This window comes from Nerophis ophidion, linkage group LG18 (genome assembly GCF_033978795.1).
Source record: "Nerophis ophidion isolate RoL-2023_Sa linkage group LG18, RoL_Noph_v1.0, whole genome shotgun sequence".
NCBI classification, from domain to species: Eukaryota; Metazoa; Chordata; class Actinopteri; order Syngnathiformes; family Syngnathidae; genus Nerophis; species Nerophis ophidion.
In genome coordinates, this window is record NC_084628.1 from 15600413 (window position 1) to 15614186 (window position 13774).

At 41.0% G+C, this 13774-nt stretch overlaps 1 protein-coding gene across 1 annotated transcript in view; it reads right to left on the minus strand.

Moving 5' to 3' along the window:
• robo1 (roundabout, axon guidance receptor, homolog 1 (Drosophila)) overlaps nucleotides 1-13774 on the minus strand; it is a 460963-nt gene that overhangs the window by 23005 nt on the left and 424184 nt on the right. Inside the window, exons 19-22 of the mRNA XM_061877335.1 lie at nucleotides 12607-12633; nucleotides 10227-10269; nucleotides 5640-5794; nucleotides 367-732 (exon numbers count right to left, since the gene is read on the minus strand). Of these exons, the coding sequence (XP_061733319.1) occupies nucleotides 367-732; nucleotides 5640-5794; nucleotides 10227-10269; nucleotides 12607-12633 (591 nt within the window). The remainder of the gene's footprint in view (nucleotides 1-366; nucleotides 733-5639; nucleotides 5795-10226; nucleotides 10270-12606; nucleotides 12634-13774) is intronic.

Consider the following 13774-nt stretch of genomic DNA (forward strand, 5'->3'; position numbering starts at 1 on the left):
GCAATAAAAAAAAGTCCAGAAAAAGCCCCCGGATGTGGTTTTTGAAGGTGTTGTTGCTCCTCAGCATTGATGGACACCAAACCTAACCCTTTGGAAATTTGACACAGACGATGAACTTGCTGCGAAGTTCATTGCAGAATGGTAGGACTCCATCAGAAGACGTTGGAAAGGACTGCATGGAAGGTGATGAGGGGTTCCATGACGGCCACACACACACAAGAGGAAGTAAAAGAGTGGAATATGATGAGAGTTGTCTATGGGGGTCCAAAGTAGTGGAGCGAGGAGAGGAGAAGAAGAAGGATGAGGCGGAGGGAGATGTTGACGTTCTATAGGACCACCAGCTGATGGAGCTCTCCTCCCACTCACCCTTATTCAGCTTGTTCTGCTCCATGATGCTGTACTGCAGCTGCGAGCCCATTTCCTGCTTCTGGAGGCCGGCGGGCTTCCAGCAGTGTTTGTCGTTCAGCTCCCCTCCGCCGCTCCCGGACGTCCCTCGGTCTGCGTTCATGTTGTTGCTCATGATGGACGACTGGATGAGCTGCGTGGTGGCGTACGGCGTGGGCTGCCCGCCCGCGCCCACGAAGCGGCCGTCTTTCAGGTTGGGGCTGTTGAAGGTCTTCATCTCGTTGATTTTGTTGGACAAGTCCACGTCTCCGTAGACCCCCGGCTCGGGCACCAAGAGGCCGCTCTGCTTATTATCCATCTGGCTGTTATAATTGGCGATGCAGTCGGCTGGAGGAAATGAGGAGGGTTATTTAGATGCTCTCCATTAGCGCTGATGAGCTCGGCAGCAGTTTGCTAAACGCTTTTGAACATCGAGTCATTTATGGGAGAGCGCAGGACACATTTGGAAATTAGTTTGGATTATTATTCTTTCAAACATCATCACTAAGAAATGTTTGGGCCACAATGGAAAGAAAGACAATTAATTATGGAGGAAAAACACATAAAAAATAATTAGTTGCAACTTTACTGTATTGCATTATTGCACTACTGACAGCTAGGGGTGTCCCGATACAACTTTTTCACTTCCAATACGATACCAATAACAGAGCCTGGAGTATTGGCCGATCTCGACATTGACCCGATACAATATCAGCACAAATCAAACATACTTTCATTATTTTGTAGTGTGGAATGTTAGAAAAAGCTTAAACAAATAGTCAAACAGAGAAGAACTGTAGGTATTAAAAACACTAACATATTTATTATTACTTGTCTGGAATGGACTTTAAGTTGATATAGAGTGTTTTTTTGGTCACAAAATTTCAGGGGTCGGGAACCTTTTTGGCTGAGAGAGCCATGAAAGCCTAATCTTTTAAAATGTATTTCCGTAAGAGCCATGTAATATTTTTTTAACACTGAATACAACTAAATGTGTGCATTTTTAAGTAAGACCAACATTTTTAGAGTATAATAAGTTTCTTGTTCTTTTTAATAACAATGTTATTCTGAAGCTAACCGATAATAAATAAAATACTTTTTACCATGAATGCGACTTCTAGAAAACGGAAGGAAGGATTAAAATGCATGAAAATGTTTTATATTTTGAAGGTTATTTTAACACTGTGATTACCAGCATAATTATTCATTACTTATGGCGTTAAGCAATGTCAGCTAAGATTTATCTGAGAGCCAGATGCAGTCATCTTTTTTTATTTTTTTTATTATACTTTATTTTATTTTAATCTTCTATTTTTTTCTTCCATTCCCCCCACTTGTTTACCTGTATCTCACCTTTTTCGTAAAGGGCGCTGGAAGCCAACAGACCCGTCAGCGATCCTGTTCTGTCTCCCTGTAATGTTTGTCTGATCTTGAAGGGGGTTGTGCTGAAAATTTTAATTTTCCTGAAGGAACTCTCCTGAAGGAATAAATAAAGTACTATCTAATGTAATCTAATCAAAAGAGCCACAGGTTCCCTACCCCTGCAATAATTCATTAAGTAAAGCTCATAATGCAGAGTGTTGAACAATGCAGACACATTTGTTACTGGATACTTTCAAATATGCTTCTGCTTTGTAGATGTTGTATATGTAAGTAATATGCATCATAATTATTTGATACTTGTTTATATTGTTCAATGAAGGACACTTGTTACATATGTCTAGCTTGTGTGTTATTGTGTGCTTACCTGTGGTGTAGCTGCTAGCTCCTAGTAGCTACCATGTTAACCTTTTGTAAATAACGTCACTATGATACAAGAAAACACCAACCCTGTGTGATTATTGTGCTTGTATCGGACATTTTAGACTTCAGCCAATATAATCCCTACTTGTTTTTCTGCTGATATCGGACCAATATCCAATATCAATATCAAATGGAGACACCCTTATTTACAGTTACACTATATTTGACTATATTATAAAAAGAGACATATTTCTACGAAACAAATGTATCCAGCTAAGTATATAGGAGAATAATGATTGTAAAAATATTGTGTTTGAAAATAAGCTATTGTGTGAGTAAAGTCAATATGTAATAAGACAAAACTTTATATTTATGGGTTTAGATGAATCCCAATGTTGTGCAAACTCAGATTCAAACTAAAAAAAACTCATATTGTTATAAGATGTAATACTAATACAATTTTAATTTTAACCATTATTATTTTATCTATTTTTTCCTCATTAAAATATTACAAAATTCTCAAAATGTTACTACTATTTTATAATCAAATGTGACTTAATTGTTGTCCTTGTGTAAAAGCACTTTTTTTTTAATTTACAGCTCACCTTCCTATTAATGGACTACATCACAAGATTATTTATGCAATTTTGTTGACCTTACTTTTAAATGGTTTCATTATTACTTCAATATTTAATGTTTATTTTTATTATTCCCTCAATATTTCATATTGACACATAAACATATTTCATATATACAGTATTTTTCCCCATTAAATAAATGCAATATTTAAAAAAAAATATATAGAAAAAAAAATAATATATATATATATATATATATATACAGACCGTATTTCATTTAATTGATGTAAGTGCCTATATTAGCAATATCAGCCTAATATCAATATGACTACCGTATTACCTTGAATTGCTGCCGGGGCGCTAATTAATTTAAAACCTCCTCTCACTCCTGCGCTTACCAAAGGCATGCGGTAAATGTAAGCATGCGCTAATTATTTTAAAACCTCTTCTCACTCCGGCACTTACCAAAGGTATGCAGTAAAAATTTTAGTGTGATGTACGCTTGGACCTTAAATCCTACTGAATAGCTCTTAATCTTCTTCCCTTTACGCGATTTCAAATTACCGGTATTGAAATCAGCCTCCTCCATTTTGAAAATGATGACAGGGGAAGTGACCAGGCGGTAATACTAAGCATGCGCTAATTACTTTGGGAAGCAAGTTTGACCCGGCAGTAATATATATATATATATATATATATATATATATATATATATATATATATATATATATATATATATATATATATATATATATACATATATATATATATACATATATATATATATATATATATATAAATTCAGTTAATAAATATTTATAAAATGTTTTCTTTAAGATTTACTGATTTTTAGCTGATTGTCTTGTAAACATTCTGGCATGCTTGGCAGAGTTGCGCTCCGATCAAAGGTAACCAAAAATGGTTCCTATTTCGGGTAACATGATTTGTTTTTCTTATCACTGTGGCCCTCACACTCTTTTCCTTGTCATTTTTTCCAGTCAAGCGAGAGACACAGGTGGTACCGCATGACGGCAAAGCTCGCACCGGCGCCATCTTGGCTCCCGCCCACGTGGCGGCGAGCGTGTCTGCGCTCATTGAGAGGGACAGTGCCTCATGTCTGTATCAAAGAGACGGGGATCGGCCGCTGCTTCACTGACACATCCAATTTTCCCTGGCTCATAAAATATTCAAATCCTCCGGCAGAGACAAGAGGCAGCCTTGCGGTAAATACAGAGAGGACGGCTGCTGGCACCGGGCGCGCCATCACAACCTCCAAGCTGCGCCACACTTCAAAAGGCGGATGTGTGGAAACCAATAAGGGGACGTTTATTGCCGTTAGTTTGCTGTGTCACCGAGGCAGTCATCCTCTTAATGTGGACACGCACTCAGAAGGCATGCACACACACACACACACACACACACACACACTGTTACTTCTTATTAAACATGTCACTGCATGTCCACTCGGTTGCTTGAAGCTCACACAGAGAACACGGAGCAAGAGCAGGCAACAAAATGAAAAGGCTGGTCACACGTTGGACTGAACAGTATGAGAGACATGAAAAACATTAATGGTGCAGTGTTCCAAACAGTTAAGCAGCTCAAGTTTCCAAAGTAGGACTTAAAAAAAAGTCCCGTGTTGGACTATTTTCTTGTCTGTGTATGCTCATTGGACACAAACCTACACCCAAATAGACAATAATGCGGAATTTTGATCGACAATGTATGTCAATTTAACTAAATGTTTATTATCAAAATATAACTATAAAATAGGGCTGGGCAATATGAACGAAAAAGTATATCTCGTTATATTATTACTTAAATCCAATATTCGATATACAGTGGGGCAAAAAAGTATTTAGTCAGCCACCGATTGTGCAAGTTCTCCCACTTAAAATCATGACAGAGGTCTGTAATTTTCATCATAGGTACACGTCAACTGTGAGAGACAGAATGTGAAAAAAAAATCCAGGAATTCACATTGTAGGAATTTTAAATAATTTATCTGTAAATTATGGTGGAAAATAAGTATTTGGTCAACCATTCAAAGCTCTCACTGATGGAAGGAGGTTTTAGCTCAAAATTTCACAATACATGGCCCCATTCATTCTTTCTTTAACACGGATCAATCGTCTTGTCCTCTTAGCAGAAAAACAGCCTCAAAGCATGATGTTTCCACCCCCATGCTTCACAGTAGGTGTGGTGTTCTTGGGATGCAATTCAGTATTCTTCTTCCTCCAAACACGACGAGTTGAGTTTATACCAAAAAGTTCTATTTTGGTTTCATCTGACCACATGACATTCTCCCAATCAATCCTCTGCTGTATCATCCATGTATCCATTTTGGTATAAACTCAACTCGTCGTGTTTGGAGGAGGAAGAATACTGAGTTGCATCCCAAGAACACCATACCTACTGTGAAGCATGGGGGTATGTACAGTATATAAACGTATTGTTCGTGCTTTCTGTGCGTGTAAAGGTGGCGCCCAGCTTTCCGCCAACCGAGACAAAGATTGTGGATGACTGAAAAGAGGGCTCACTGCGTTCAGTTAATTCTAATATTTCTCCCTGTTTGAAGCGATAGACGAACAAACTCAAGGGTCAACAGTTCTGATTGTCGAACATGCACTAATTAAAACCTGGATGTTGATTAATCGTGCAGCCCTCGTGGCCACTCAATAGGAAACGACATTAGCAACTAAAACAACAGCTTGAAAAATAAGCCTTCTTATAGTCTTGTCGACTTCCTTTCTGCAAACAGCTCCAGTTGTGCCTCGGAGAAATCAAACAAACCAGCAGCCTGCTTTTAATCCTAATATTTCCTTTCTGCAGGTTATGCGGGAACTCTCCGGGGAGCTAACCCAGATACGCCGTCTTACTTCTTGCCTCATCTCCGCACTCCTAAGGGGTTGCATTTGCGTGGCGCTAACTTACCGGGTCGGCTGTACGTGGCCAGGTTGCTGTCGCTGTTGCCGTTGCCGGCGGCGCAGCAGTTGATGCTGCAGTTGTTGTGGTCGGAGCACGAGTTGGGCCAGGTGTCCGCCAGCCAGGGCTGTGTGGCCGACTCCCCCATGTTGAGAAGGCCGGGCCTGCACACGGGCAAGAAAGGGTTAACTTAACACAACAACAACAACAACAACAACACAATGGTGTGTGTGTGTATGGAGCTGCAGTAACATTGTATTGACACAGAAGATTATGTGGAGTTTATTTATCCTGCGACTGAGAAGAGGGAAACTAGAAATCCGGATTTAGTATTTTTGTGCCCCACACACACACACACACACACACACACAAAACGCACACACTCACATGCATGCACGCACACTAGGGAGACAAAAATCCCCGCTAAACAGATTGTGTGTGCTCGATTTGCCCAAAGCCGACAACACTTTCCTTGAGTCGCCCGGATTAGACAAGCGGATAAAACTCACTTCCACTGTTGCTAACTAGATGTACGATCGATAGAAAGAACCCCCCCCCCCGAACGCAACACCTCCACGCTCTTGAACCCATCACAACGCTGGCTTGTTTGCGCTTTACTAGCGCCAAAGATGTGCCACTGAGTTCATGCAACTTTGCACAAGCCTTGACCTGCACTGTTTGTCTTTCTTTCAGACGTTGTGTACCATAAAGAGACAGTTTGTGTGTGTGTGAGACAGCGAGAGAGCGAGAGAGCGAGAGAGAGAGAGAGTGTTTTGCAGCAACGCAACGGCACAGCCTAGTGGTAGCATCCAGGTCTCCACTCTACAGTAAAGTGGATGATGTTTCCTTCCTAGCAGGGCTTTCTTTGTTCCTGTAAGTGTCACATGTAGTGGACTTGACTGACTGACTCCTTCCACACCCTTTTTCTGCTGCATTATAAAGCCCAGCACGCCCTCTAGTGTGCAAGCAAGGCAACTACAGCAGCCCAACCCTTTTCCATCTCTTATTGTCTCACTTGACTGCACACCCTGCTCAGATTAAAGACTACTTTGTATCTCACATAATTAAGTTAGGTGTTTTTTTTGTTGGTTCTTTGAGTATCGTACATTATTTATTATTGTTTTAATGTCTGTTCTGGAGAAGGCATTCGACCGTGTCCCTCGGGAAGTCCTGTGGGGAGTGCTCAGAGAGTATGGGGTATCGGAATGTCTTATTGTGGCAGTCCGCTCCCTGTATGATCAGTGTCAGAGCTTGGTCCGCATTGCTGGCAGTAAGTCGGACACGTTTCCAGTGAAGGTTGGACTCCGCCAAGGCTGTCCTTTGTCACCGATTCTGTTCATAACTTTTATGGACAGAATTTCTAGGCGCAGCCAAGGCGTTGAGGGGTTCCGGTTTGGTGGCCACGGGATTAGGTCTCTGCTTTTTGCAGATGATGTAGTCCTGATGGCTTCATCTGGCCGGGATCTTCAGCTCTCACTGGATCGGTTCGCAGCCGAGTGTGAAGCGACCGGAATGAGAATCAGCACCTCCAAGTCCGAGTCCATGGTTCTCGCCCGGAAAAGGGTGGAGTGCCATCTCCGGGTTGGGGAGGAGACCCTGCCCCAAGTGGAGGAGTTCAAGTACCTAGGAGTCTTGTTCACGAGTGGGGGAAGAGTGGATCGTGAGATCGACAGGCGGATCGGTGCGGCGTCTTCAGTAATGCGGACGTTGTATCGATCCGTTGTGGTGAAGAAGGAGCTGAGCCGGAAGGCAAAGCTCTCAATTTACCGGTCGATCTACGTTCCCATCCTCACCTATGGTCATGAGCTTTGGGTCATGACCGAAAGGATAAGATCACGGGTACAAGCGGCCGAAATGAGTTTCCTCCGCCGGGTGGCGGGGCTCTCCCTTAGAGATAGGGTGAGAAGCTCTGCCATCCGGGAGGAGCTCAACGTAAATCCGCTGCTCCTCCACATCGAGAGGAGCCAGATGAGGTGGTTCGGGCATCTGGTCAGGATGCCACCCGAACGCCTCCCTAGGGATGTGTTTAGGGCACGTCCAGCTGGTAGGAGGCCACGGGGAAGACCCAGGACACGTTGGGAAGACTATGTCTCCCGGCTGGCCTGGGAACGCCTCGGGATCCCCGGGAAGAGCTAGACGAAGTGGCTGAGATAGGGAAGTCTGGGCTTCCCTGCTTAGGCTGCTGCCCCCGCGACCCGACCTCGGATAAGCGGAAGATGATGGATGGATGGATGGATGTCTGTTCTGTATTCATTAAGGGATATTCACACATCTTTATACTGCATCTATATTTCCATGGCTTTTAATCTTTTTCCAGTTGGCAACATTTCATTGTACATTTGTAGAATGACAATAAAGATCTTATTTATTTTCTCCTTCTGAGTTATGCAAATCTGTGTTTAAGAAAAGTTTTTCTTTCTCATGTTGTTGTACTAATTGCAGGATATCATTTTGAAGAAAGACAGTGAATACATTTTTCACATTTTTATGTGTATTCTGGTGACTTAATTCCATCCATTCATCCATTTTCTACCGCTTAATCCCTTTGGGGTCGCTGGTGCCTATCTCAGCTACAATCGGGCGGAAGGCGGCGTACACCATTGACAGGTCGTAACCTCATCGCAACATTTTTCATTGATTTTTGTTTTTGAGATGCATTATATTTGCAATATATTGTAATTAGTTGGGGAAAATAGTATAGATTTTCATATTCATCCATCCATCCATCCATTTTCTACCTATCGGGATAGCGGGGGTGCTGCCGCCTAAATTGTTCTATTTTATTTCATACAATTTTTAATTCAATGGTAATTCTGTAATAATAATACATTTATTTGCAAGTAAATGTATTTCTTGTTATTGTCAGTCATGTACATTTTATCATATTTTTACATACTATTCTAACTTCTGAGATGAAAATGCAAATCTTTAAAAAAAATTTGAGTACCTTTTTACTTTTAATTTGAACTTTTTGGTCGCTTTGATTTTGTCTTTAAAATGCATTATATTTTCAATATATTTTGGGAAACATTTTCATACATTTTCAAAATGTTTCATTGTTTTTATATTTTATATCTAATTATCAAATAATTTAGTCGTAAAGTTTTCAAAAATTAATGTGTATTTTATCAGATATATTTATTTAAATATAAAATATATCAATAATATAGTATATATAAATATATAGTAGGGCAGCACGGTGATGGGGGGTTAGTGCATCTGCCTCACAAGACGAAGGTCTGGGGTTCGATCCTGCGCTCAGGATCTTTCTGTGTGGAGTTTGCATGATGTTATCCCCGTGACTGCGTGGGTTCCCTCCGGGTACTCCGGCTTCCTCCCACCTCCAAAGACATGCACCTGGGGATAGGTTGATTGGCAACACTAAATTGGCCCTAGTGTGTGAATGTGAGTGTGAATGTTGTCTGTCTATCTGTGTTGGCCCTGTGATGAGGTGGCGACTTGTCCAGGGTGTACCCCGCCTACCGCCTGAATGCAGCTGAGATAGGCTCCAGCAACCCTCTGCCACCCCAAAAATGGACAAGCTGTAGAAAATTGATGGATGGAAATATATAGTATAAAAGTTCAATTTAAAGTACCAATAATAGTCACACACACAGTAGGTGGGGTGAAATGTGTCCTCTGCTTTTGACCCATCCCCTTTTCCACTCCCTGAGAGGTGAGGGGAGCAGTGAGCAGCAGTATTTTGGTGATAACAATACTATACAGCAGGGGTCAGGAACATTTTTGGCTGAGAGAGCCATGAAAGACAAATATTTTAAAATGCATTTCCGTTAGAGCCATACCATATTTTTTTAACACTGAATACAAATGCGTACAATTTTTAAGTAAGACCAACATTTTTAGGGTATAACGACTCTGTAATTCTTTTTAATAACATTGTTTTTTCTTCAACAGGTGCGGTAGAAAAAGGATGGATGGATTAAAATGCAAGAGAATGTTTTATATTTTGAACATTATTTTTAACATCGTGACTACCAGTGGAATTATTCATTACTTATGGTGTTAAGCAATGTCAGCTAAGATTTATCTGAGAGCCAGATGTAGCCATCAAAAGAGCCACATCGGGCTCTAGAGCCATAGGTTCCCTACCCCTGCTATACAGCTTAACTAGATTTATTGACAAGTTAATGTTTTCATCTTATTGTCACTCATGTACTTGTTATCATATCTTTACATAATATTCCGACTTCTGGTATAAACATGCATACATTTGTTAAATTTCTCAGTATTTTTTTCCATTTAATTTTTTATTTTTTGTCCCTTATTTTTGTCTGTTATGTGCATTTTATTGTATCATAACATTATATTGTATTTCTTGCGATGTAGTAATACACTTTAGCTTCCATACAAACATTCATTGTTCTGTTGTATTTACATTGTTTATGTTGCCTTCGGATTGTATTATTTAAGTGTCTTTTGTAACACTGACTGCAAACACGGATGCTGCAATAACAGAGCAATCTCTTGCAAAAGATCAATAAAGCGTTTGTCGCCCTACTTAGCAGCATTCAGCTCAGTTTATTTGCTTGGTACTCAAAGTCTTTTTAAAACACACAGAACAACTTGAGGTCTTACCTTCCAGCGCTGCTCACTCCTTCTCCACCTCTCTGGTAAGCTACTGGAAAAAGAAAACATCATTTAGATCAATCTAGGTGAGTGAGTGTGCATAATTTTATGCTTCAAGTTGCATTCGAGGCACCATTTTGGCCTCACATGCATTTGGAAATCTCTCACACACACATGGGATGTAAGAGGCTTATGAAGAACACAAATGCAGAGCTCTTTGCTTGTTGAGTTTTGGCTTCAGCGCATTTAAAAGCTCCCCCGTGTGTGAGGCGGAGATAAACTTCAAAACTTTAATTACAATCTCACTGCTGACAGGACACGAGGTAGAAGTGCAAGAAATGGATTTAGCCATTGCTCGGTGCAAGTTAAAAGTGTGAGAAAAAGGTTGCAGCGATGGAATTCTAATTGTTGCTTTTTCATCGCAGCAGCGTGCAGCTATTAAAAATGACGCCGCTGTCATATTAAGGCCGCGGGGGGGAAAACAAAACGAGACTGCTAGCCAAACCATAAACATCAATTAAAAGAGCACGCCTTTACAATGAAACCTCCTCACTCTGTTATGGGAAGCTCAAGTTGACCAGTAGTTCAGATCTGCCTTCGCAAATAATGGAAATAATCAGTTCTCGTGTCAAACAGTAGTTCTGACGTAGCATTTTAGCATCGTTAACTGTCATTCAAGTGTTAGAATAAGCTATGCAATGTTTATATTAAAACGTAAATAGCACTTCTTTAATATTACAGTAGGAAAGAGATTCATATGGCAGTCGTCGCAGCCTACCTGACACATGAATCGTGACAAATCGGGGGGTTGCACTATCTACTTTGACCGCCAGATGGAAGAAGAGTGTTGAATATCTTAACACATGTTTTGTGGCTATTCCATACTTGCCAACTCTCCCGGATTTTCCGGAATACTCCCAAAATTCAGCGCCTCTCCCAAAAACCTCCCGGGACAAATTTTGTCCCGCAAATCTCCTGAAATTCAGGCGGAGCTGGAGGCCACGCCCCCTCCAGCTCCATGAGGACCTGAGTGACGTATCTGAGAGAGTGCCTGCCCAATGACGTTATAACTGCAGAATGATCGAGGGCTAATTCTTGGTTTCTTATGTGGGTTTATTGTTAGGCAGTTTCATTAACGTCCTCTCAGCACAGTAACAACACACAACAACAGCAGTCACGTTTACGCCTACCACCCTACCGTAAGGCAGTTTGTCTGCCGTAAACAGCATGTGACACTCTTAAACAGGACAATACTGCCATCTACTGTACATGCACCAGCAATACATCTCCAGGCAACTTCAACCCTTTATCCTCCTACATTCCCATTCCATCTCCCCGGATTGTTAATGTAAATAATCGACTGTATTTCTAATGTATATATTTGTTCTTATGCTATCTGAACTCACTATGTTCTCTGCTCGCTGTACATATCCTACTAAGTCACACCTACACTGTTTCAATGTCCATTTCTCTGTTGATGCAATTGTTGATGACTAAAGTACTGATATCAACCACAGCTCCTCATCCCACCCCCGGATTGTAAATAATTCAATGTATATACTCTGATGATTAACTTGTGTGATGACTGTATTATGCTGATAGTATATATTTGTATTACGACTTAAACAAGTTAAAAAACGTATTGCGGTGTTACCATGTAGTGGTCAATTGTACGGAATATGTACTGTACTGTGCAATTTACTAATAAAAGTTTTAATCAATCAATCAATCATGCATATGTGACAATAACATCTACTTTAGAAAGTGCACTGCACAACTGCGTGCACAACAGCTGTAAATAACCCCGCCCCCCACCCCCAACCACACGCACCGCCCCACCGCCGACCCCCATCGCCCACCTCCCGAAATCGGAGGTCTCAAGGTTGGCAAGTGTGGGCTATTCTAACTTTGGCCACAGTGTCAGTTGCTTTGTAGAGTGGCACTTTCCATCATTTTCAGCAGACTGCAATGCTAAATGATTAACCCCCCTTATTCTCACGGAGATCCACCCAGGAAAAGGGGCCATATGAAACCATTCCCTACTATAAGAAATGTTTTTTGCGGTCTCATAGAAGGCAACAAAAAAGCTAAATTGCTATACACCAGGCATAGTGTAGATTTCAGTCCATTTAGAGGTGGATTGTATAAATGCCTGCGTCACTAGAGTTCCCACAGCAAGTCTAATTGCTACGTCGGTGGTCTGTCCCGCCCTTTAAATCGCATCCGTGGTTGCCGGCGGCCAGTCGATCAAGTTAGCGCAAGTTTTGGCGGCGTTTTGACTAATCTACAAGATTATGAGTGAAAAAACTACACAAAACAACTCTGAATACCTTAAGACTTTTGCTGAATTAGCAAATTATTAATGAATGTGTCGTGCAAGAGTGCTTACCTGTTGGTGTGAAGGTGAAAGACGGCACTGTAGAGGGAAGAATACATATTGATTAATATAATAATAATAATAATAATAATAATAATAATAATACATTTTACTTATAAGGCGCCTTTCTGGGCACTCAAGGACACCGTACAAAATCAAAACAATAAAATCAAATTGGATGAAAATGACAACAACAACAAAGATGGATAAGATAAGATGATTACATTGAATAAGCAGTAAGGAATAGGTGTGTTTTGAGTCTTGATTTGAAGAGAGATATTGAGTCTGAGTTACGAAGGTCTGGTGGTAGAGAGTTCCAAAGATGTGGGGCAGAGCATGGTGGACAGTTATGCAGAAATATGCATAATATAATTGTGCATTATGTTAAAAGAATGACTACACTTGTAAAAACATGTTGTCAAAACACAGAAAAGTAAGCACAGTGTTGAATTGATACCTTTCTGACTGCGTCAATCAAAAGTATTGTTTACTCTGTGAGGGCAGAATTTCATGCCTCTTTCTGTCATGCTATGATCCCCCTTGCTGGGACAAATTGCCCTCATACCCTCCATGTGCATAAAGTTTCCCAAGCGCCTAGTCGGGTCTGTGGTGAGCTGCTCGTTTACGGTTTCCTTTGAACTGATGCAGCCCTGCTGGGGGCCCTCCAGGCGGCGCTATGCTGCTCTTCGCCTTTGAACAGCGTCCAAGAGGAACATCTGAGGCGGCCATGTTGACAATTAACGCCATGCCGAGTGTGACAAACGCTTTTTCATGAACTTAAATCAATCGTTTTTGATTTTTATTTTTTTTTAATTGAGGACATAATTGCTCCAATACCATTTCAGTGTTTTTGCTGTTGAGTCACGACACTTGAGCCGCCCTTAATGTTTTAAAATGTGATGTGTTGGATAAACCACAGCGACAATGCCCTAACTTAACCTGTTTCACCCCGAGCGCACGGTTGCCTCACATGGCAATTACACTCGTCTCCAAGCGCTCTCAGCTTTAACAGTAAAGAGCAAGGAAGAGGTGGACAAAGGAAGACAAGAACATGACTTTGTCTGTTAAATTCCACCATGTTCTCGCTCTTTGGTGTAGAGAAGAAGAAAAAAAAGGTCAACGTTAGTGTGAAATAAAATAGTGTTCTCATTTTATTGGTCCAAAGGAGTGTTTCAAGATT